Source organism: Rhinopithecus roxellana, chromosome 15 (assembly GCF_007565055.1).
Source record: "Rhinopithecus roxellana isolate Shanxi Qingling chromosome 15, ASM756505v1, whole genome shotgun sequence".
Lineage (NCBI taxonomy): Eukaryota > Metazoa > Chordata > Mammalia > Primates > Cercopithecidae > Rhinopithecus > Rhinopithecus roxellana.
The window spans coordinates 117,601,463-117,627,695 of NC_044563.1; the positions used below are offsets into that span (position 1 = coordinate 117,601,463).

The 26,233-nt window shown below is 43.4% G+C and overlaps 2 protein-coding genes across 5 annotated transcripts in view; both read right to left on the minus strand.

Moving 5' to 3' along the window:
* LDHAL6A (lactate dehydrogenase A like 6A) overlaps positions 1-15,033 on the minus strand; it is a 32,371-nt gene extending 17,338 nt beyond the window's left edge. The window contains exons 1-4 of the mRNA XM_030917627.1: positions 14,869-15,033; positions 14,171-14,305; positions 6,612-6,729; positions 4,930-5,103 (exon numbers count right to left, since the gene is read on the minus strand). Coding sequence (XP_030773487.1) covers positions 4,930-5,103; positions 6,612-6,729; positions 14,171-14,296 — 418 coding nt within the window. The 5' untranslated portion in view covers positions 14,297-14,305; positions 14,869-15,033. The remainder of the gene's footprint in view (positions 1-4,929; positions 5,104-6,611; positions 6,730-14,170; positions 14,306-14,868) is intronic.
* A 4,371-nt stretch (positions 15,034-19,404) lies between these two features.
* LOC104667649 (L-lactate dehydrogenase C chain) overlaps positions 19,405-26,233 on the minus strand; it is a 51,755-nt gene continuing 44,926 nt past the window's right edge. For 2 of the 4 annotated variants that reach the window (XM_010370170.2, XM_010370171.2), the window contains exon 8: positions 19,405-19,686. In XM_010370170.2, the coding sequence (XP_010368472.2) occupies positions 19,522-19,686 (165 nt within the window). In that variant the 3' untranslated portion in view covers positions 19,405-19,521. The remainder of the gene's footprint in view (positions 19,687-26,233) is intronic. The other 2 variants (XM_030917152.1, XM_010370172.2) reach the window with 2 other exon arrangements.

The window sequence follows — 26,233 nt, forward strand, 5'->3', positions numbered from 1 at the left end:
AATATTACCATTCAGTGCCGCACGGTGGCTCACGCCTGTAAGTCCCAGTACTTTGGGAGGCCAAGGCAGGCGGATCACTTGATACCAGGAGTTCAAGACCAGCCTGACCAACATGGTAAAATCCCATCTGTACTAAAAATACAAAAATTAGCTGGGCATGGTGGCACGTGCCTGTAATCAGCTACTTGGGAAGCTGAGGCACGAGAATTGCTTGAACCTGAGAGGCAGAGGTTGCAGTGAGCCAAGATTACACCACTGCACTCCAGCCTGGGGGACAGAGAGAGACTATCTCAAAAAAAAATAAATACTATTCAGGGGGAAAAAAAATCTTTCCTGAGTGTTATCAATTTTTGGTAGCTTAATAATGCTAATTTAAAGTTGTCAGGGTTTTTTTTGTTTATTTGTTTTGTATAAGAGTAATGAAGTTAATTGTTTCTTTTAACTTTTGAAGCACCTGAAATTTTGAAGATGGTTCTTAGTGAACCATTTTAACAAACTCACTAAAATAATGGAAAGGACTTTCTTCAACATGGTTCTAATATCAGAAAAAGTTTTCTAAATAGATATGGAAGATATATTTGATAATGTGTACTATAACTGCATACACTGTCAAGCAAATACAGAACTAAGCTGTTAAATCATTTGACATTGAGATTTTTTTATGATTTTTTCCCTCATTTTTACTGCTCTTAACGGCAGACAGCCAGTATATAAAACGCAGAAAAAGTATTCTCTGAATGTGCTTATTAGAAATACTAGTCAATAAATTTTCTTTAATAGACTTCTGCCAATCTGCGGTGGGAGTGTGGTGGGCCAGTTAATGTCGCCAAGCAAGTGATGCTTAGTTTGTGTTTCCTCATTTGTTATCATATAAACTTAATGACGTGGGACTTTGAGGGTAGAGGCTTTTTAGTGCAAATTAAAAAAAGTAGGTTGGGGATTCATTTCACATTTACTGTTTGTGTTAACTTACTGTCCCCACAGACGTCAGCGCCCTGAATGGTTACAGAAATTAATGAAGGAGCTCTATCAGGTGCCTTCACAACTCTTGAGTCCTATCAGACTCTCTCCACAGCTCTCATTTCAAAAATGACACTGTGAGATTTCAGGATGTGAAAACACTTACTGGAAAGTAAGAAAATATAAAATACTATTATCCAATGTGATCATGTATCATCAGCTTGTTATTTTCAGTGTGCTTCCATGTAGCGCTGGACTACCATGTCTGAATTTTGGATTTGGTATTTTTTTTAAAGAATCAAACTCTTGGCCGGGCGCGGTGGCTCAAGCCTGTAATCCCAGCACTTTGGGAGGCCGAGACGGGCGGATCACGAGGTCAGGAGATCGAGACCATCCTGGCTAACATGGTGAAACCCCGTCTCTACTAAAAAAATACAAAAAACTAGCCGGGCGAGGTGGCGGGCGCCTGTAGTCCCAGCTACTCCGGAGGCTGAGGCAGGAGAATGGCGTAAACCCGGGAGGCGGAGCTTGCAGTGAGCTGAGATCCGGCCACTGCACTCCAGCCTGGGCGACGGAGCGAGACTCTGTCTCAAAAAAAAAAAAAAAGAATCAAACTCTTAAGAAGAGCAAATGCTTACACCAATAGCCTGTATGAAGGAAAATGTATGTGAAAGCTAAAGATATGCATGCAGTTAAATATATAAATAAATATCTCAATGCCATACAAAAAGAACTTTTGATAATCTATTAACTATTTTAAAAAAGAAAAAACAGAGCCTCAAACTTGTGGGACACCGTTAAGCACACCAACATATATATGCATGTATGGTAGCGCCAGAAGGAGGGGAGAGGAGCAGAAAATTATTCAAAGAAATAACAGCTGAAACTTCCCAAATAGAAAAACATGACACATCCAAACCAGGTGCAGTGGCTCATGCCTGTAATCCCAGCACTTTGGGAGGCTGAGGTGGGCAGATCAGTTGGGGTCAGGAGTTCGAGACCAGCCTGGCCAACATGGAGAAACCCCATGTCTACTAAAAATACAAAAAATTAGCCAGGAGTGGTGGTGAGTGCCCATAATCCCAGCTGCTCAGGAGGCTGAGGCACGAGAATCACTTGAACCCAGGAGGCAGAGGTTGCAGTGAGCTGAGATCACGCCACTGCACTCCAGTCTGGGCCACAGAGCAAGACTCCATCTCAAAAAAAGAAGGAAAAAAAAAAAACCTATACATCCAAGCTGCTCAATGAATTCCAAGTGGTATAAACTGAAAGACATTCACAGTTCGACACATCATAGTCAAACTGTTAAAAGCCAAAGAGAAAATATTGGAAACAGCAAGAGAAAAACAACTTATTAAATACAAAAAAACCAAAATAAATCAGCATCACTCCCTATCAAAATCCTTGTTGGTTTTACTTTAGAAATTGACCAGCTGATTCATAAATTCATAAGGAAATGCTAAGGATCTAGACAAGCAAAAAAAAAAAAAAAAATATATATATATATATATATATATATAGAGAGAGAGAGAGAGAGAGAGAGAGAGAGAGAGAGAGAGAGAGAGAGAGAGAGAGAGAGAGAGAGAGAGAGAGAGAGAGAGAGAGAGTCTTGCCTTGGTGCCCAGGCTGGAGTGCAGTGGCGTGATCTCAGCTCACTGCCGCCTCCGCCTCCTGGGTTCAAGTGATTCTCTTGCCTCAGCCTCCAGAGTAGCTAGGATTACAGGTGTGCACCACCATGCCCAGCTAATTTTTGCATTTTTAGTAAAGATGGGATTTTGCCATGTTGGCCGGGTTGGTCTCGAACTCCTGACCTCAGGTGAACCTCCCGGTTCAGCTCCCAAAGTGCTGGGATATGGCCGGGCGCAGTGGCTCGCACCTGTAATCCCAGCACTTTGAGAGGCCGAGGCGGGTGGATCACCAGACGTCAGGAGTTTGAGACCAGCCTGGCCAACATGGTGAAATCCCCGTCCCTACAAAAAATACACAAATTAGCCGGGCAGTAGTGGTGTGTGCCTGTTATCCCAGCTACTCTGGAGGCTGAGGCACGAGGATCGCTTGAACCCGGGAGATGGAGGTTGTGGTGAGCGGGGATGGTGCCACTGCACTCCAGCCTAGCAACAAAGTGAGACTCCGTCTAAAAAAAAAACAAAAAACCCATAATCAAATTGCTGGGATTACAGGTGTGAGCCAGCATGCCTGGCCCAAAATAATTTTAAAGAACAGTCAGAGGACTTAGCACATCCTGATTTCAAAACTTACCACAAAGCTACAGTAATCAACATATTTATAAATACTACTATGGAGTGAGCTTCATGATATATTAAGTTAAAAATGAAAGAAGATGGAGAAAAACATATGTAGTAACAAAAAGCTGTAAACCATAAAAAATGTAAATGGTTACCTATAAAGGGATGGAGGCTATAGGGGAAAGGGCACAGCGACAGAAGCTGGAGACTTTGAAGAATTCCTGTTCTCTAGAATTGATGTTGGAGCCATGTGAATATTTTATAAAACTGTGAAACAAAAGTTAAATAGTTCTTCAGCATCGAAATTAAAATGAATAAACTTAATCATGCACTCACTCAGTTTTGGTCGCACAGAGAAAAACTATTCCAAATGATTTTAGAATACAGTAATTTGAATATCCCTAAACTACTAAGCTCCAGACTCATAATCTCTAGCTGTTTGACATTTCCTCTGATCATTTCAGGTATCTTTATTTTTCTCCTCTATATTTAACATTCCCACCTCCTTCCCTCACTGACTCCCACCCGATTGGTAAATTTACCAACCCAGTTAAATGAAACTACCATTCATTCAGTTACTCAAATGAAAAATCTAGAAGTTATTTTTTATTCCTCCCTTTCCCTCACTACACACAATTTATCAGCAGTCCTGCACGTTATCTCCAAAGTCTATTTTGCGTTTGTCCACCTTGTACATGCACCAGTGAGGAATCTAGTACAATTCTGGAGAGTCAGGCAGGAACTATAGCCCTACTTTCACTTCTCAAACAGTAATGTGGAAAACAAACCTCAGCCTTTAGAATATAAATCTTGAACTCATATGATTAAGCATATTATCTTCCCATACACACGAATATTTTTTTTTTTTTTTGGAGACAGGGTCTCACTCTGTCACCCAGGCTGGAGTACAGTGGCGCAATCATGGCTCACTGCAGCCTTGACCTCCCTGGCTAAAGCAATCCTCCCGCCTCAGCCTCCCAAGTAGCTGGGACTACAGGCATGCTCCACCATGCCCTGATAATTTTTGTATTTTTTTTTTGTAGGGATGGAGTTTTGTCATGTTGCCCAGGCTGTTCTCAAACTCCTGGATTCAAGTGCTTCACCCACCTTGGGCTCCCAAAGTGTTGGGATTATAGGCGTGAGCCACTGCACCTGGCCTCACACTAGTATTTTTTAAAGTCATTATAGTATATACACTGATTACAACTGTGCAAAGTACATATTACACTAACAAAACAGAGATTCTGGAATTATATTGGTAGTTTACGATTTAATACTCATTAAATTCTTTTTCTCTTCAAAGTTACTAAACCCACCCCCAAAAACTCCTTCACTGAACAATGAAAATAAAGCTGCCTTATGCAGCCATAAAAAAACAAAATCATGTCCTTTGCAGCAACATGGATGCAGCTGGAGGCCATTATTCTAAGCTAATTAATGCAGCAACAGAAAACCAAATACCACATGTTCTCACATATAAGTGGGAGCTAAACATGTGGGTGCACACGGACATAAAGATGGGAACAAGTGGCACTGGAGACTACTAGACAGGGAGGGAGTGAGGACGGCAAGGGCTGAAAAACTATTAGGTACTTCGCTCACTACCTGGGTAGCAGGATCAGTCCTACCCCAAACCTCATCATCACACAGTATACCCATGTAATGAACCTATACAGTGTACTCCCGAATTGAAAAGTTGAAAATGTATAACAACAAAACTGACCTGGATTAGTAACAATAAGCAGTTTGCAGTGAGGGCTATATTGGGTAATATTGGGAATCATTAATTTAAAGACGGACACATTTCGCTGGACTAAATCAAGGCGTGTTTCTCCTTTTTTCTGGCGTGCACCTGCTGTAATAATCACTAGATTGGAGTTTGCAGTGACCAAGTAATCTGGGGAAAGATTAGAAGAAACAATCGATTATGAAAGAAAACATCTGGCATTTAAGTATACTTCCTGTCCACTTCAATCACCACACTATGTGTACCAAAGAGCAGGTTCCCTTAAATCTTCTAGTATGCCCAGACTACTTTTTAATTTCAGGAAATTAGCACTAAGTTTCCCTTGTACATTTTTTTTTTTTTAATTAAAAAAAAAACACCTAAGTCATGCGCAGTGGCTCACCCCTGTAATCCCAGCACTTTGGGAGACCGAGGTGGGTCAATCACTTGAAGTTAGGAGTTCAAGACCAGACTGGCCAATGTGGCAAAACCCCATCTCTACTAAAAATACAAAAATTAGCCAGGCACAGTGGCGGGCACCTGTAGTCCCAGCTACAAGAGAGACTGAGGCAGAGGTCACAATGAGCCAAGATCACACCACAACACTCCAACCTGGGTGACAGAGCAAGACTCCATTTCCAAAAACAAAAACCTCCTAAGTTGGGTGCAGTAGTGCACACCTGTAGTCCCAGTTACTTGGAGGCTGAGACCAAGAGGATCACTTGAGCCCAGAAGTCCAAGTCCAGCCTGGGCCAACATAGCAAGACACAGTCTCAAAAAAATACCTCATCTCCTAAAATACCTTTTGTATTATTTAGACAAAGAGGTCAAAATATGGATTAGTCTGGCAGGAATACTGAGAGATAGATGTGGTGTGAACAGACTTTGAATAGGGAATTGTTGGTCCATTCATTTGTTCAAATAATTATCTCCCAGGTGCCAAATGAATAAAGTACAGTAGTGAAGAGCTTAGGCTTTGGACTCAAACAGAACTGAGTTCAAATCCCTACTCCATCACTTTTTTTTTTTTTTTTTTTTTTTGAGACAGAGTTTCACTCTTGTTGCCCAGGACTAGAGTGCAATGGTGTGATCTTGGCTCACCACAACCTCTGCCTCCTGGGTTCAAGCGATTCTCCTGCCTCAGCCTCCCGAGTAGCTGGGGTTACAGGCATGCACCACCATGCTCGGCTAATTTTTGTATTTTTAATAGAGACAGGGTTTCTCTGTGTTGGTCAGGCTGGTCTCGAACTCCCAACCTCAGGTGATCCACCCTCCTTGGCCTCCCAAAGTGCTGGGATTACAGGCATGAGCCACCGCACCTGGTCCTATCACTTTTAATTAGCCTTAGTTCAGAGGTACATCATCTCTCAAATAGAGTTGTGCTCAGGATTAAATTATACAAAGTGCTTAGGTCAATGTCTCACACACAATAGGCAGTCAGTTCATTGCAGCTGTCATGGTAACTGCTGTTACTGCTGCTCACAAGGAACTCAGTCTGGTGCTGTGGGAAACCTTCCAAAGTACAACCTAAGGAATCTGAACATGTTATGAGAGCACAGAGTAGGGAGCAACCAGCCTTATCTGTAAAAACTGCGGAGGTCAAAAGAAATAAAGATGATTTTCTTGGATATTTGTTCATGTATATTAGAACATTTATAGTATTTAACTATGACATTAACCTTTGCTGGAGACAATATTTGGCATTTTCATAAAAGGGCTGCCATGTTGAAGATCCATTGTCTCACCCTTCAGTTTGCCTTCATCAACATCCACAAGGACAAGTTCATCACTCAAACCCTAAAAAACATTATTAGTCAAATGAGTGTGAGTGTATCTCTTGATTAACTGGAGAATGAAAGAAAATTCTTATATTGGTGATCTATGTCTAGCTTGTGAATTATCAAAATCAAAGGAAACATAATAAATGATCTCATCATTTCATCATGATATGAAAGTCTAAACCAGAAAAAATACAAGTTACAAAGAGGAACGTTTCAGCTCATTATTAGGAAAACAAAAACAGAAACTGCGTAGTAAATAGAACAATCTCTGAAAGCAGTCAGCAGCACCATCTCCAATTTCAGCCGAGTCTGCAGAGTGATAAAGTAGGGCTTCTGCTGAAGGAATTTCTCACCAGACCATGGGCTTCTTGAGAAAAGGAAGTCATTCATCTCCAGCCATCTGGTGCTTACTTATCATCCACCTGGCACAGAGGAGCTCAAAGTTTTTTGAATAAATGGTATCTTAGTCCATTTCCTGCTCCTTATAACAGAATGCATGAAACTGAGTACTTTATAAAGAAAAGGAATTTATTTCTTACAGTTATGAAGGCTGAGAAGTCCAAGGCCAAGGGGCCGCCATCTGGTGAGGGCTTTCTTGCTGGAGGAGACTCTGCAGAGTCCCAAGGCAGTGCAGGGCATCACATGGCAAGGAGGCTGAGATTGCTAAATTCAGGTCTCTCTTCCTCTTCTTGTAAAGCTACCATTCCCACTCCCCTGATAACCCATTCATCCACAGATTAATCGATGGCAGAACCCTCACGACCCAGTGGACTCTTAAAGGCCCCACCTCTCCATACTGCCACATGGAGGATTAAATTTAAACGTGAGTTCCAGAGGGGACAAATATTTAAACCACAGCAAATGGATTAAAATATAAGGCTCCTTCCAACTCAAAAATATTTTAGTTCTATAGTCAGACAGTTATTACCTGCAGAAACCAATTTGTACTATAATTTATATGATGCTACTTTATATGTAAGAAAGGAGAGAAAATATAGTTCTATTTTAAAAAACAAAACAAAACACTAGAAATACAAGAAACTGATTCAAATAGTTGCCTAAAGTGGATGCTAAGGAAAGGTTGGATGGAAACTAGTGTGACTTCTCCATGTATGTATCTTTTTTCTTTTTTTGAGATGGAGTCTCTTGCTCTGTTGCCCAGGCTGGAATGCAGTGGTACAGTCTCAGCTCACTGCAACCTCCACCTCCTGGGTTCTAGTGATTCTCCTGCCTCAGCCTCCTGAGTAGCTGGGATTACAGGCGTGTGCCACCAGGCCCAGCTAATTTTTTTGTATTTTTAGTAGAGACAGGGTTTCACCATGTTGGCCAGGCTGGTCTCAAACTCCTGACTTCAAGTGATCCACCTGCCCTGGTCTCTCAAAGTGCTGGGATTATAGGCGTGAGCCTTAATCCGCACCCAGCCTTGTATGTACCTTTCTGAATTCTACTTTTACTTTTTGTTTCTGAGACAGGGGCTTGCTCTGGCCCCCAGGCAGGAGTACAGTAGCATGATCTTGACTCACTGCAGTCTCACCCTTCCCAGGCTCAGATGATCTTCCCACCTCAGCCTCCTGGGTAGCTGGGACAACAGGTGCTTGCCACCACATCTGACTCATTTTTGTATTTTTTGTAGAGATGGTGTTTCACCATGTTGCCCAGGCTGGTCTCAAAGTCCAGGACTCAAGTGATCTGCCTGCCTCAGCCTACCAAAGTGCTGGGATTACAGGCGTGAGCCCATGCCCAGCCTACTTTTATTCTTTTTATTTTTGAGATGGAGTCTCCCTCTTGTTGCCCAGGCTGGAGTGCAGTGGCGCTATCACGGCTCACTGCAACCTCCACCTTCCTAGGTTCAAGTGATTCTACTGCCTCAGTCTCCCAAGTAGCTGGGATTATAGGCGCCAGACACCACACTCGGCTAATTTTTTGTGTGTTTTTAGTAGAGACGGGGTTTCACCATGTTGGCCAGGCTGGTCTCAAACTCCTGACCTCATGATTCACCTGCCATGGCCTCCCAACGTGCTGGGATTACAGGCGTGAGCCACCGTACGCAGCCTTACTTTCAAACCTTGTAAATGTATTACCTTTTAACTACATATTCTTTTGTCTTTATTACATAATAAATTTTTCCTTGGAGGAAGAATAACACCTTTGTGTTAGTGCTTAGAAGTAAATGATTAAGGCGGGGCATGGTGGCTCACGCCTGTAATCCCAGCACTTTGGGAGGCCGAAGTGGGCAAATCATGAAGTCAGGAGTTCGAGACCAACCTGGCCAATATGGTAAAACCCTGTCTTTACTAAAAACACAAAAATTAGCCGGGCATGGTGGCGCGTGCCTGTAGTCCCAGCTACTCAGGAAGCTGAGGCAGAAGAATCACTTGAACCCAGGAGGCAGAGGTTGAAATGAGCCATGACTGCGCTACAGCACTCCAGCCTGGGCGACAGAGTGAGATTCTGTCTCAAAAAAAGAGAAGTAAATGACCAAGACCAGGCGCGGTGCCTCACGCATGTAATCCCAGCACTTTGGGAGGCCAAGGCGGGCAGATCACCTGAGGTCAGGAGTTCCAGACCAGCCTGGCCAACATGGTGAAACCCTGCCCCTTCTAAAAATATAAAAATTAGCCGGGCATGGGGGCACATGCCTGTAATCCCAGCTACTTGGGAGGCTGAGGCAGGAGAATCACTTGAACCTGGGAGGCAGAGATTGCCATGAGCTGAGATCAGATCGGCCATTGCACTCCAGCCTGTGCTACAGAGTGAGACTCACTCTCAGAAAAAAAAAAAAAAAGAAAGAAAAGAAAAGAAAGGAAAAGAAAAGAACCAAGCATCCATAATTTAAGCACATATCGAATTCACATTGTTAGAGCTTTTTACCTTTTTTCTTTTTTGAGACAGGGTCTCACTTTGTCACCCAAGCTGGAATACAGTATCACATTCATAGCTCACTGCAGCATTAACCGCTTGGGCTCAAGCAAGCCTCCGGCCTCAGCCTCCCAAGTAGCTAGTACTACTAGCAGGTACCACTGCACCTGGCTTTTTTGAGATGGAGTTTCTGCTCTTGTTGCCCAGGGTGGAGTGCAATGGCCGCAATCTTGGCTCACGGCAACCTCTGCCTCCTGGGTTCAAAGGATTCTCCTGCCTTAGCCTCCCAAGTAGCTGGGATTACAGGCATGTACCACCACCATGCCCAGCTAATTTTTTATATTTTTAGTAGAGATGGGGTTTCGCCATGTTGGCCGGGCTGGTCTCAAACTCCTGACCTCAGGTGAGCCACCCGCCTTGGCCTCCCAAAGTGCTGGGATTACAGGCGTGAGCCACCGTGTGCAGCCACCTAGCTGATTTTTAATTTTTATTCATTTATTTATATTTTAGAGACAGGGTCTTGCTTTGTTGCCTCGGCTGGTCTCAAACTCCTAGGCTCAAGTGATACTCTTGCCTTGGCCTCCCAAAGTGCAGGATTACAGGCATGAGCCACTGCCTGGATCCAGCCTGGATCTTTTTACTCTATTTGAATTATTGGAAATTCAAAGCCAAAGGCTTTAAATTTTAAACTAGACTACAACTGATTAACCTAGAAGTCTAAGCTGTATTGCAAGGAACAGGTTGTTGCTTAATGAAATGCCAAAGTTTTTTGGACACTCAGTTATTCAGAGATTGGAGTCATATGGAACAGTCTTACACGGCATTGATAAAGTTATCTTTGGAAGGCAGCTTTGGAAATGTATCATAACCCCAGGAGCAAGGAACATAAATAGCCCCAGATCTTGATTTCTAATACTATTATCCAATAAAAGGAACCAAGGTTCCTTGGAGAAAAAAGGCTGATTCTAGGAGTGGTGCAGAAAATATACAAGATGAAGAACCTGAAACATCTTGAAATAACAAAGAGTAAGGAAGCATTCAAAACCAAACAAAACTCTATACTGATGTAGTATGTCAAAGGCACACAGCAGGCAACTTCAAAGAATTACCAATGGCCACAGCTGGAACAAATTCATATGGAAGTATTAGATTATAATCCAAAGTATAAAGTAAGATCCATGAGTGCATAGTGATATTAACAAATGACTGAATTAACAAATAGGGGAGGAAGGATAAATCTCCCATGCAGAAGAATTAAAATAATTCTCCACCCCGTAAGTGTAGGCTGCATATAGGGACTTTCTTCCAAAGAGACCAGTATGGAAAGGGGGAAAATAGTAACTTTACAGTAGAGAAACCTGATAAACACTGTCTCAGCCAGGTAACCGAGGTCAACATCAACACTGAATCATGAGAGTATGTACCCTGGATAAGATGTGATGAAAAATGGCACTTTATTCCTATGTCTTCCTCCCCAAAACCCAAAACCTTGGTCTCACCATGAAAAAACCCCCAACCAAATTCCAACAGAAAGGTGTTCTACAAAATACCTGACTAGTACTCCTCGAAATGCTCGGTCATCAAAGACAAGAAAAATCTGAAGAAACTGTCATAGTCTAGAGAAGCCCAAGGAGATACAATGACTAAATGTCATGTGGTATCATCCTGGATGGGATCATGGAACAGAAAAAGGACATAAGTGAAACCTAAAGAAATCTGAGTAAAGTGTGGACTTTATAGTTAAAGGTGATATGTCAATATCCATTCTTTCATCATGACAAATGTACCACACTAAGGTATACAATATGTATTAGAGTTCTCTAGAGGGACAGGACTAATAGGATAGATGTATATACGAAAGGGAGTTTACTAAGGAGTATTGACCCACATGATCACAATGTGAAGTCCCACAACAGGCCATTTGCAAGCTGAGCAGCAAGGAAGCCACCCCAAGTCCCAAAACCTCAAAAGTAGGGAAGCCAACAGTGCAGCCTTCAGTCTGCAGCCAAAGGCCTGAGAGCCCCTGGCAAACCACTGGTGTAGGTCTCAGAGTTCAAAAGCTGAAGAACTTGGAGTCTGATGTTTGAGGGCAGCAAGCATCCAGCACGAAAGAGAGATGAAGGCTGGAAGACTTAGCCAGTCTAGTCCTTCCACGTTCCTCTGCCTGCTTTTATCCTAGACGTGCTGGCAGCTGATTAGATGGTACTCACCCAGATTGAGGGTGGGTTTGTGTGTCTCAGTCCTCGGACTCAAATGTTAATCTTCTTTGGCAATACCCTCACAGACACACCCAGGAACAATACCCTGCATCCTTCAATCCAATCAAGTTTACACTCAATATTAACCATCACACCACACTAAGATATAATGTTAATAACTACATGTGGAGCATAAACTATTACCCTTTCAATTTTTCTGTAAATCTAAAACTACTCAAAAAAATAAAGTCTATAAAAATATATCCTAGCAATCTCTCTGGACTCTTTCCTTATTTATAAAAATGAAAGTAAACAGAGTATCCCATCTTTATATTCACAGTCCAGTGCATTTTCCATTTTAATGGGCATCTTTGAGCAACTCTTTCATCCAACTACTAAATATCAATTACAGGAGGCACTGTTCTAGATTCAGGATACAACGCTGAAAAAGTATACAAGTGGATCTCACATTACACTAATTAAAGTTCATGTATTATGGTATAACTCAGTAATTTTTAAAGACATTACTGTTTCTCTACTAGGTTCGTGCCATAAATTCCTGACAATAAAATCCTGAACAATTCCTTTTGAGAATTCCTTATCAGCAAGGAGTTTTTAGGCTATCATCATCTCCTTGAATGACAGAAGTCGCAGTGTCTAGGGCCAGGACAGGGAAAGATTAAAGTGAGCCTTAACCTGAGGCTTTATAGGGGGATTGTGTACCCTATTTCCTAAGATATTCAAATGCCACAGTTAGCAACATACTAGAATTCAAGTTCTAGAAGCAGGAGGTGACTAGGAAGGCTCTGCTTCATATCTTTACAGCAGGGAGCATCATTGAGTTTGGACAATGGGTGCTACAGGTGGCATTTTAAGCCGCCAGAGGTAAGCCCCCAGTGGAGCCTATGAATACTCTTACATGCCTGGTGGGGCTTGTGCCTCCCATCACCAGTTGCAATGGAATGCACTCCTATCCACCACCTCCACCCGAGATCTAGGACCTCCCATCACGGACAGGGCCATGAAACAGGTGCAGCTCCACGGCACTGCCCTCTCCTGGGCCCCTGGAACCTCCCATCAGAAGCCCCGAAATTCCCTCCACTCCTGCAACCAAAGCCAAGCAGCAGCTGGCAGAGGTAGGAGTTCCAGGGATATGGCTCAGTTCCTCCCCAAATGGCCCTTCAAAGCAGAGGTGATAAATAAATATTTTATTTCAAGCTTTTCTGTATATATTACCTGTGTACTTATTCATGCAATTAGAGATAGTCTGTGCCTTTTTTCTCCTCTAAAAAGTAGGTCTAATATTTACTTTTCAGGGTTGTAATATTGGATAATGCTTATAAACATATTGTTATCATTGTTACTGATGTAAAAAAAAATGTGTTGGGCAAAGCAAGGTGACTCACGTCTGTTATCTCAGCACTTCAGGAAGCTGAGGCCTCCTGCTTGAGGCCAGGAGTTTGACAGCAGCCTGGGCAATACGTGGAGGCCCCATCAATCAATGAGTCACAGATGTGTTGGTTTTCACCTGTGTGTATTCTTCATTAGCAATGAGGACACTGCTGATAAAGGCATTACAGCAGGTAGGACAAAATGAATCATGCGGAATTTGTATGGCTGGCAGGAGCAGCAGTTGGCTGCGGCCGCTATCCTTAGTGCCACAAGGTCACTATGTCATCTAGATATGAAACCCAGAGGCAATCCTTTAAATCCAATGGATCATGCCAGGTTTAAAGATTATATAAAAGATGGCTTAAAACATTTTACAGATACTTCATTAATAAAACTATAGCTCAAAATGTCTTATGATTTATTAAAACTTTATGGTAATAAAGTTCGTATCAGGGTAATATTCTTCGAAAGGGGTCAGAATCTTTTTTGGCCTCTGTCTTTAGCCATTAAACTTTATCAGCTGTATCAATACTAAGAACAGCTAAACACTAAAACTAACCTAACATGAACAAGGAATGAAGGGAAATAAAGATATAGAGACTAGGAGATGGGAGAGAGATATTTCAAGGAAAAAAGATTGTATGTTGTACTCACAGGCTGCCTACCACCACTGACGCGCTTGTATACTCTTTTCTGCCACCTATTTCTCCAGTTTGTTTTGTGAGCTGAGTTTCCAAATCAAGCAAAGGGGTACCTCATACTTGTCATTATGTGAAAGCGAAATGTCAACATACTTTCACAGAGATGCTTCTAACATATGCTATAATACTATTTTAAAAAAGGAGCGCCCTCTGGGTGGAACAACTTAAAAAAGGGCACCTTTTCTTCTGGTGCCCTTGTACTGGATCCCCACTTATCCCTTGAACTGGACACAACCTGCACAACCATACACTGTGTGGCCTTGCCTCCAACGGAGGTGAACCCTGTGGTGCAGAGCACATAACTTACTTTTAATAAGATGGTGATAGCACAAGCCACACCAACCGATCCAGTTCCTACAATGGAGATCTTATTGTGATGAATGGCCTCCTCTTTTGCGAAATTCTTAATAAGTTCACTCTTGACAGTTGCCATCTTGGAAACCTAACAGTGAAGACAAATTGCACAGCCATTTCCAAGACCTGGAATTGGAAATGGCTTGGAATTCCAAGACCTGTGGTGAGAGCGCGTATGGAGAACTTCTGGGCCCCCGTGTGGAAGGAGGTGCAAGACCGACAAATCTGACACCAAAGAAGCTGGGTAGGTTCTGGCCAGGTAGCTTAGCATCCATGAAGCGGACCAGGGGAAGGAGAAGGAAGCGTGAGTATAGTTAAGAGGAATTAAGAGAGAGAGAGGAAAGGAACAGGGGCTGCTCCACCAAACATGAAACCACAGCTGGGACGGCTCTCCGTCCCGCAGCTGACCCCCTTTTCTCTCCCCTCTACCCTCCTTTTCCCCCAACCTCCAGTTCGCAGCTCTAGGACTGCGCCCGGGATCCGCAGGTCCAGGTGACACTCACAGGGGTGAAGGGCCACCCGCGCCCGAGCAGGTCACAAGCCGCCTGGCGGAGACACAGAGCCATCCTTGGGCAAAAACAATTCGCTCCCGCGGCGCCCGCTCTCTGGCTGCTCCCCAGGACTCTTGCAACCCAGCTCATGGCCACTCACTCAAGAGGTGAAGAAAGAGAATGGAGGAAAGCGGCGTCACAGCTCGTCGAGGCACGAAGGAGATGAACCACCAACTAATAGACGCCGGGTCACCCCCTTACTGCAGCTGCGTGGACCGCACCCAGCTCGTGCAGGCATCGCAGGTGTGATGCTTGGCAGGTGTGAGGCCGGAAGCGGGCTGTGAAGCACCGCGCCTGCGCCTCTGCCTGCCCGCCCCGCCCCCGCGTGCTGGTGGGCGCGCTGCTGTGTCGGTGGTTGGCCGGCTGCAGAAGGCGCAGGAGGTGCGGCAGGCACAATGCAGTGCACGGCCTCTCCTGTCCGGTGGAGTTGTTTGCCTAGAACCCATCCACCAGAGAGCCCAAGTAATTTTATCTCTAACCAAACCTTGTCTGGATGTATCTGAAAAGGACTTTTTGACTCTCATTTGGAAATTTTTCCCCAGCACTGTAGAAGAAAGGGACCTCAAGATTAACTTTTACCACCTCAAATGTGAGCTAAAGTAGAAAAAGTAAAATTTTAAAACTCTGGGCCAAGCGCGGTGGCTCACGCCTGTAATCCCAGCACTCTGCAAGGAGGGGTGGGCGGATCCCCTGAGGTCAGGAATTCGAAATCAGCCTGGCCAACATGGTGAAATCACATCTCTACTAACAACACAAAAATTAGCTGGACATGCTGGTGCACACCTGTAATCCTGGCTACTTGGGAGGCCGAAGCACAAGAATCGTTTGTGAATCTGGGAGGCGGAGGTTGCAGTAAGCCGAGATTGTGCCACTGTACCCCAGCCTGGGTGACAGAGTGAGACCCTGTCTCAAAACAACAACAAAACTCTATATGCTAAAGGAATTTTGAAATAAGTTATGAAACCTGAAGAATGTGATGAGTGCAGTGCCAACTGATAACCATTTTTACAAGCTGAAGAGAAAGCTCAATTCATTATTAAGTGGTTAAATGTAGAATCCACACTTTGGGAGGCCGAGGCGGGTGGACTACCTGAGGTCAGGAGTTCGACACCAGCCTGGCCAACATGGTGAAACCCCGTCTCTACTAAAAATACAAAATTAGCCGTGTGTGGTGGCACACACCTGTAATCCCAGCTACTCAGGAGGCTGAGGCAGGAGAATTGCTTGAACCCGGGAGGCGAAGGTTTCAGTGAGCTGAGATCACACCACTGCACTCCAGCCTGGGTGATGGAGTGAGACTCCGTCTCAAAAATAAATAAAAATAAAAATGTGGAATCCAAAACCAGTTTGGAGTAAACCAAAGTTTCTACTTCTCCCACCACATTTTACCTAATTGTTTTCTAACTCATTTGTGAATCATAATACGTAATTTTGATGGTTAATATTGAGTGTCAACTTGATTGGATTGAAGGATGCAAAGTGTTGATCCTGGGTGTGTCTGTGAGGGTGTTGCCACAGGAAATTAACATTTGAGTCAGTGGACTGGAAGAGGCAAACCTACCCTCTTTACAGGTGAGCACCATCTAGTCAGCTGCCAGCACATCTAGGATAAAAGCAGGCAGGGGATCCTTTAAGGACTAGACTGGCTAAGTCTTCCAGCCTTCATCTTTCTCCTGTGCTGGATGCTTCCTGCCCTCAAACGGTTGGACTCCTAGTTCTTCAGCTCTGGAACTCCGACTGGCCTCCTTGCTCCTCAGCTTGCAGACAGCCTATTGTGGGACCTCACCTTGTGATCGTGTCAGTCAATACTCCTCAATAAACACCCCCCTTTATATATATATCTATCCTATTAGTTCTGTCCCTCTAGAGAACCCTAATACAGTAATACATATTGACAAATTTTTATAAAATGTAGAGCAGTGTTTCTCAGTTTTCATTATCACTCCCTCAAGAGTCTTTGTAGATATGTTCCCCCAATTCTTTTGCACTCCCCATCATGAAATTAAATATTAAGGAGTTGGCTGGGCGCGGTGGCTCACGACTGTAACCCTAGCACTTTGGGAGGCCAAGGCGGGGGAATTGCCTGAGCTTAGGAGTTGGAGACCCACCTGGGAAAAATAGTGAAACCCCATCTCTACTAAAATGTAAAAGAAATTAGCTGGGTGTGGCAGCGAGCACCTGTAGTCCCAGCTACTCCGGAGGCTGAGGCAGGAGAATTGCTTGAACCTGGGAGGCGGAGGTTGCAGTGAGCGAAGCTTGGGCCACCACACTGCAGCCTGGGCGACAGAGCAAGACTCCGTCTCTTAAAAAATATATATACATATACATATATACATATATATATATATGAGTTAAAATTTTGTCAGGCAAGGTTGAGCTTTGGAGAGTCAAACTCTTGTGATAGCTAAGGTGTTTTTTTTTTTTTTTTTTTTACCTTTTCCTCCCTCCCCTCTACCCAGAACCAATTTTCAGCCACTTGGGGACATGTAGAGCAGTTTTACTTACTAGAATGTTCCCTGTAGAAACTGTATCAATTTTTCAGCCTTTTAATCTCTGCAAGAATTTCCTAAAATGAAGTTTTGATGTACAAATGAGCTTTAAAAAAAGCCAAAACCCACAGAAGACTCCCCTTGCCCTCATCCTAACTCAACTGATAATAATTGTATACATTCAAGGGAAGATGCTAAAGAAAAAGGGAAAATAATAGAATAATGGGACCCATGACTCTCTGACCAAATGAGTCAGCCTCCACTAGTCATGCAAGTCCTCAGGGGCTGCATATCTACCTTCTAATCTTTCCCATTGGTCAAGTTCTAGTCTTAATTTGTGATTTGGCCAGGAGTGGGGGCTCATGCCTATAATCCCAGCACTTTGGGGGGCTGAGGCAGGAGGACTGCTTGAGCCCAGGAGTTGAAGACCAGCCTGGGCAACATGGTGAAATCCTGTCTCCAAAAAATACGAAAATCTGCAGGGGATGGTGGCATGTGCCTGTAGTCTCAGCTACTCAGGAGGCTGAGGTGGGATGATCTGATAAGCCCGGGAGTTCGAGGCTGCAGCAAGCCACAATTACACCACTGTATTCCAGCCTGGGTGACAGAACAAGACCTTGTCTAAAAAAAGAAAAAAAATGTAAATTAATCTGATACTGATTTCTGAGTTTTTGTTTTATTGTATAGTTCCTATAGCTGCTTTAAATGTCTTGTGGAATCAAGGAAAGACTTCAATATGTGTGTATATACTATATCAATCAGTAGAAGCGCTTTCACCTTTAGACACCAACAGGTAGCTAAATGACTGTTATCAAGCATTAGTCAACAATCAACCAGGCGCAGTTGCTCACACCTGTAATCCCAGCAATTTAGGAGGCTGAGGTGGGCAGCTCACTTGAGGTCAGGAGTTCAAGACCAGCCTGGCAAACATGGTGAAACCCCATCTCTACTAAAAATACAAAAATTAGCCAGGCGTGGTGGTAGGTGCCCGTAATCCCAGCTACTTGGGAGGCTGAGGCAGAAGAATCACTTGAACCCAGGAGGTGGAGGTTGTAGTGAGCCGAGATCGTGCCACTGCACTACAGCCTAGGTGACAGAGTGAGACTCCATCTCAAAAAGGAAAACAAAAAAATAGTCAAAAATCAATTTGTTGAGGTACCCTAAATACTGTGAATACTTGAGGGCAGAGATCATGTCATACAGATTTCATAACGATACCATAGCAAGCATAGTAGTAGTTTGCTGCACAAATAACTGAGGATGGTATAAGCTCCCTGGGTGATATTTCAATTGAGACACCAAATCAACTATTTGAGTTTATATGACCGGTATAATACTTGCAGAGCTGAATATAATCTTATTCAACTTTTTTACATCATAAAGTTGTATGTGTATCTTCTTCTTATTCTTTCTGCTTTTCTTCTATCTTCTCTTCTTTTGAGTCTGAGTCTTCCTCTGTTGCCCAGGCTGGATGCAGTGGCACAATCATAGCTCACTGCAGTCTTGAACTCCTGGGCTCAAGTTATCTACTGGTCTCAGTCTCCCAAGTAGCTGGACTACAGATGCATGCCATCACACCTAATTTGTTTATTTGTGTAGAGATGGGGTGTTGCTATGTTGCCAAGGCTGGTCTCAAACTCCTAGCTTCATGTGATCCTCCTGCCTCACCTTCCCAAAGCACTGGGATTACAGCCATGAGCCACTGCACTCAGTTTTATATTTATTTTTGATATATATGGTCTTAAAAATAAGCATTTATAATGTTTTTTTTTTTTTTTTTTTTTGAGACAGAGCCTCACTCTGTTGCCCAGGCTGCAGTGCCCGGCCACATTTATAATGATTATACATAAACATATGATGCTAATGTAATGAAATGAATATGCTGGTACTCTAATGGACGAAAGTACAAGATAAAATTGTAATACTAGAAAAAGGGTTTGGTTTGTGAAAAGAATCAAAGCTCTGTATTATAGTGATTATACATATTCTACTACATCTGAAGGCTCTCTAAAATATATGACATACCTCAGAAGTATAACTTATACTTGTACAGATTGGGTATCATTAGAATAGAGCTATAAAGGATTCTTAAAGAGGAAAATCTCTTTACCATTTTCTCGTTCTAATCTTGAGAGACTGGAGTTATGTCATAGGTCTCCAATTTGTTTTTATTTTTTAAAGATCAAATGAAAATACTTTTAAATTAAAATATACAGCCTGCTATCTTCTGTTCTCCAAACAGTGGAACATTAGAAGGCTTTAATTTAAAATATTAGATCCTTTTGAATATTCCAAAGTGTTTCTGCACTCTTCTTGAAAAGGGCCTCCTCCTCAGAATTCAAGTTAATTTTCACAACATCTGAGACACCATTCCGCCCCAAGACACAAGGGATACTGAGAAAGATTTCTTCTTTTATTCCATATAATCCCTGAAAGGCAAGATAAGATGTTGTTCAAATAACCTGATATGGAAAAGCAGCTATGTAAAAGGGCATCAAAATAAAAGTATACAGGAGAGACTAAAGCATTCAACAAGAATCGCTCAGAGGGTGGCAAGGTGATGGTCAGCAAAAGCAAGAGCATCCTTATGTTATATGACCATGTGGAACTTACATTCAATGACACGAAGAAGATGCCAGAGGTCTTTAGAAGGACCAAGAGGTACAATTTACCTTACCCCTTACTAGGTCATCTTTTGGTCCACAGGGAACGATGCCATGCAGTCTTTCATGATGCCATTTTATCAAATGGAGGACTATAAGGATCAAGTAACTTGTGTTTAGTCCAAACTACACAAAGGCAACAGTGAAGCAGGAGGTGACTGGGAAAGTTCTGCTTCATACCTTTACAGCAGGGAGCACCATTGAGTTTGGACAATGGGTGCTACAGGTGGCATTTTAAGCCTCCAGAGGTAAGCCCCCAGTGGAGCCTATGCATACTCTTACATGCCTGGTGGGGCTGTGCCTCCCATCACCAGTTGCAATGGAATGCACTCCTGCCCTTCTGTACTCCTATCCACCACCTCCACCTGAGTTCTATCTAGGACCTCCCATCATGGATAGGGCCATAAAACAAGTGCAGCCCCATGGCACTGCCCTATCCTGGACTCCTGGAACCTCCCATCAGAAGCACCAAAATTCCCTCCATTCCTGCAGCCAAGGCCAAGAATCAGCTGCCACAGCCTATTACAACCTGGGCAACTCACACAACATCTACATGCACATGTACCAGCCTCCACCACCCGCATACTACCCTCCCTGGTCTTGGAAGACTGGAAGACTCAATATACCCCCAAAAAATTAAAATTAAAAAAATTTCAAAAGAAGACCTCTCACACTTCCCTACCTCTTACCACTCATCACTCTTTACCCCTCTCCTTGGGGCTAAGTCTGGGGTTGTGGGAGATGGGAGGGCCTTGTTCTTCTCCAGGACTGATTATAAACAGTTACCAGGAATAGTGTTGAAGGAAGAGGGGAGGCTCCTTGACTCTGGAACAGTGCCTCACAGCTTTCCAAGCTACAGAGCCCACGGGTGCTATTCAGCCATGCTTCCCTCTCACCATCTCTGGGGCTCTCCTCAGGAGCACAAGGTGTGCCCCTTGTTCCTGTTTTGCTCTAGTAACTTCTCCCCACAGAGGGATTCTCTGGTTACCTCCTCTACCATAGTCCAGCTCCATCATTTTGATAGCCACTTTACACTCAACCCCATAAGCACCATCAGATCAGCCAAGTGTCATCCCTGAGGGCGTCCTGCCAGGAACCACTTACGTTTCTTCCACTTTGGCATCTGCCTAGCTGTGGAAAGCCACTGTCTTTTCAGACTGTCAACCCACATTATTCAGCCAGGCTCCAGCCACAGTCATACTCAAATTCCCTATCCTTTTTTTTTTTTTTTTTTTTTAGGAGACAATGTCTCACTGTGTCACCTAGGCTGGAGTGCAGTGGTGCAGTCATAGCTCAATGTTGCCTGGACCTCCTGGGCTTAAGCAATTCTCCCACCTCAGCCTGCCAAGTAGCACACACCACCATACCTGGCTAGTTTTCTTTCCATTTTTTATAGAGATGGAGTCTTGTTATGTTGCCCAGGTTTGGTCTCGAACTCACTCTCCGATCCTTGATCATTCTGTTGCCAACTCTGTGACATTCAAAGCTTTAACATGAGCTTCCATGGGTGTAATCAGAGGCAAGGCCTCTGACGGTGGCAGGGGAAGAAGTCCCTCTGCTTCCCTACTGGTATTTCCAGAATTTGTTTCCCTTTACCTCCTGTCATCTCTCTTCTCTCTAGAAGAGGCACCTCAGACTGGAACTCTAGAATTCATGTCGATCCATCATGCCATCTGAGGACTGCTGGGGGAGCTGGGAACAAGGGCTCCTGCCTGAATCCTGGGACCAAGCCTGGCCCTGTGTGCTAACTGTGACCTGCTGCTAGCCTCCCCAGCCTGCCCTTTTCCCTTTAAGCTTTATGCCTAGTTGGTGATAATATCCCCTGGATATATTAGAATTTGTTCTCATTTGCTCTTGGACCAGCTGTGAAATACAGAGATGGTTTAAAGAGAAGTCCCTACTTATTTGACACACACACACACACACACACACACACACACAAATCCAGTTAACACATTAATGTGAAATAAACTCTGCACACCTTGATTTGGCGAAAATGTGAAGTAGTAAAAGTGAAGTAACTGGGAAAAAAAGAAAAAATAAGACTATACAAATGATTCTGATTGTAATGTCAAATGTTTAAATGTTCCCTATAAAATATAACTCAGCAGGGTGCGGTGGCTCACGCCTGTAATCCCAGAGCTTTGGGAAGCCAAGGTGGGTGGATTGCTTCAGGTCACGAGTCCAAGACCAGCCTGGCAGCAGCGCAAAACCCCTTCACTACTAAAAATACAAAAACTAGCTAAGCGTGGTGGCGCGTGCCTGTAATCCCAGCGACTTAGGAGGCTGAGGCACGAGAATCGCTTGAACCCAGGAGGCGGAGGTTCCAGTGAGCTGAGATTGAGCCACTGTGCTCCAGCCTGGGCAACAGAGTGAGACTTCATCCCTCCCCCAAAAATTAAGATTAAATTAAAATATAACCTCCATTGACTTGTTCGGTAAAGGCTATTAAATTCCCATATTACTCAGTCTCTTCACTGATTACTCATTTGACACTTTCCTCTTTTTCTGGAGTCCTAGAGGGGTAGTTGCTTATTCTCCCATAGGTTCTGCATCCTCAGAAAAGAAGGGGTGTGTGGTATCCATTGTGTACTCTTCATTGCCTCTTCCAAATCTTTTTTTTTTTTTTTTTTTTTGAGACAGAGTCTCATTCTGTTGCCCAGGCTGGAGTGCAGCGGCACGATGTTGGCTCACTGCAGCTTGCGCCTCCTGGGTTCAAGTGATTCTCTTTCCTCAGCCGCCCAAGTAGCTGGGACTATAGGCGTGCACCATCATACTCAGCTAAATTTTTTATTTTTAGTAGATGCGGGGTTTCACCATGTTGACCAGCTGGTCTCAAACTCCTGACATCAAGTGATCCACCCACCTCATTCTCCCAAAGTGCTGGGATTACAGGTGTGAGCCACCATGCCTGCCCGCTTCTTCGAAATCATTAATCCCCTGCTCTTAAAAAAACAAAAAATATTCTCCCTATTCTTTGAAGATCATCTTGTTGGGAGCAGGCCCCCCAAATCTGGCCATAAACTGGCCCCAAAAATGGCCATAAACAAAATCTCTACAGCACTCTGACATGTTCAAGATGGCCATGACGCCCATGCTGGAAGGCTGTGGGTTTACCAGAATGAGGGCAAGGAACACCTGGCCCACCCAGGGCAGAAAACCGCTTAAAGGTGTTCTTAAACCACAAGCAATGACATAAGCGATCTGTGCCTTAAGGACATGCTCCTGCTGCAGTTAACTAGCCCAACCTATTCCTTTAATTCAGGCCATCCCTTTGTTTCCCGTAAGGGATACTTTTAGTTAATTTAGTATCTATAGAAACAATGCTAATGACTGGCTTGCTGTTAATAAATACATAGGTAAATCTCTGTTCAGGGCTCTCAGCTCTGAAGGCTGTACGACCCCTTATTTCCCACTTCACACCTCTATATTTCTGTGTGTGTGTCTTTAATTCCTCTAGTGCTGCTGGGTTAGGGTCTCACCAACCGAGCTGGTCTCCACAAGTGGCGTCCATCATGGGGGCTCGAATTCAGGTCGGAGGGTTGCCAGAGCAACGGTTGGAGAAAGTGGAAGTTGCTGGAGGACACCCGAGTACTCTTAAAGTAATCCCCGTGGTGAGTAAGAAGGGGAGCTCAGAAGTGTCAGGGTAACAATGAGACAAGTGTGGGATATGGTTCGTTCCACCTTGGTACTTTTTCACACTGATGAGGAGGAGGAAGGAGAGTGTAGCAAAGCAACAGAAGAGGTTACAGAGCAGGTTTGTTTGCCAGCTAAAGCAGCAAAGGAGGGAGAGGTTCATCCCTACCCTTCTGTACCCCCTCATTATTATTTTGAAGAAAATGAGCCTCCAGATCTTTCTTTTCTGGAGGACACTGGGCAAAAAGTAGTTGCCCTAGTGACTGGTCAAGCAGCACCTCGAGCAACCAGCCACTGTTAGTTCTATTCAGGCAAGAATTCAGCAAGCTCAATGAGAGGGTGATTTAGAGGCTTGGCAGTACCCTGTTAGAACACACCCCCCAGATCAACAGGGAAATATTATAGCTACATTTGAGCCTTCTCCTTTTAAATTTGGAAAAGCACATTTAGTTGATTATATCAAGGCCTGTGATGGTATCAGAGGTAATCTGTGTAAAGCTACTTTGTTGGCAAAGGCAATGGCAGGACTGAGAGTGGATAAAGGAAATACTCCATTTCCTGGAGCTTGTTTTAACTGTGGGAAGCATGAACACACTAAAAAAGAATGTAGAAAAAAAATCAATGAGTCAGGTTGCCAGATAGGGGAAAAAAGAAAACTGCTAAGCCTGAAATATGTCCAAAATGTAAAAAAGGAAAACGTTGGACAAATCAGTGTCACTCTAAGTTTGATAAAGAAGGGAACGTGATTTTGGGAAACGCCATGAGGGGCCCGTCCCGCACCCCATTCTAAACTGGGGCATTTCCAGTTCAGGCCATTCCCTCACCCCTGTACATTGTCTGTCCCCCCCCCCCCACAGCTGGTAGTGTCGCAGTAGATTTATGCTGCACAAAAGCTGTGAGCCTTCTGCCTGGGGAACCCCTGCAAAAGGTCCCAACAGGAGTCTGTGGACCCTTGCCCGTGGGGACAACAGGATTACTTCTAGGCAGATCTAGTTTAAGTTTTAAAGGGGTACAAATACATACAGGAGCCATTGATTCAGATTACTATGAGGAAATTCAAATTGTTATATCTACTTCTGTTCCCTGGAAAGCAGAGCCAGGAGAGCGTACAGCACAGCTCCTGGATTGTGCCATACGTAGGAATGGGAAAAAGTGAAGTTAAATGAACAGGAGGATTTGGAAGCACAAATAAACAAGGCAAAGCAGCTTACTGGGCAAATCAAATTACTGATAAACATCCTACCTGTGAAATAACTATTCAGGGAAATAAATTTAAAGGTTTGGTAGATACAGGAGCGGACATTTCAATCATTTCTCTACAGCACGGACCGTCTGCATGGCCAATTCAACTCGCTCAATTTAACATAGTTGGAGTTGGTAAAGCCACTGAAGTATTTCAAAGTAGTTACATTTTGCATTGTGAAGGGCCCGATGGACAATCTGGGACTATTCAACCAATTATACTTCTGTACCTATAAATTTATGGGGGAGAGATTTATTACAACAATGGGAAGCACAAGTTCTAATTTCAGAACAATTATATAGCCCTCAAAGTCAACATACAATGCATTAAATGGGGTATGTCCCTGGTATGGGACTAGAAAAAAACTTGCAAGGTTTAAAAGAACCACTTCAAGTGGAAAGACAAAGTTCCCGCCAAGGTTTAGGATATAATTTTTGATGGCGGCCATTGTGAAGCCTCCAGAACCTATACCTTTAAAATGGTTAACAGATAAGCCAATTTGGATAGAACAATGGCCGCTAAGTAAAGAGAAACTGAAGGCTTTAGAGAAATTAGTTACTGAACAATTAGAAAATGGGCACATAGTTCCAACATTTTCCCTTTGGAATTCTCCAGTTTTCGTAACCAAGAAAAAATCAGGTAAATGGAGAATGCTAACTGACTTAAGAGCGATCAATTCAGTTATACAACCTATGGGAGCATTACAGCCAGGATTGCCTTCTCCTGCTATAATTCCAAAAAATTAGCCTTTAATAGTCATAGATTTAAAAGACTGTTTCTCTACTATCTCTTTAGCTGAGCAAGACTATGAACGGTTTGCATTTACAGTTCCTGCAGTAAACAACCTGCAGCCTGCTAAGCGTTTTCATTGTTTTTACAGATGGATGTAGTAATGGTAAAGCTTCTTATTCTGGCTCAAAAAGTAAAGTTTTCCAGATGCCCTATACTTCAGCTTGAAAAGCAGAGGTTGTAGCTGCAATTGAGGTATTGACTCATTTTGATATGCCTATTAATGTGATTTCTGATTCTCTATATGTGATTCATTCCACACAGTTAACTGAAAATGCTCAGTTATGATTTCATAAATATGAACAACTGATGACTTTATTTACCCAATTGCAAACAGCAGTTAGAAGTAGAATGCATCCTTTTTACATCACTCACATTAGGGCCCATGTGACTGAAGGGAATCAAATGGCTGATCACCTAGTTGCTAATGCAATATCTAATGCTAGACACTTTCATAATTTAACCCATGTTAATGCCTCTGGTCTCAAATACAAATACAGCATTACCTGGAAAGAGGCCAAAAATATTATCCAGTGATGGCCAACTTGCCATATGGTACACTCCTCATCTTTTACAGGAGGAGTTAATCCTTGAGGATTAGAACTTAACTCTCTTTGGCAAATGGATGTCACACATGTTTCCTCA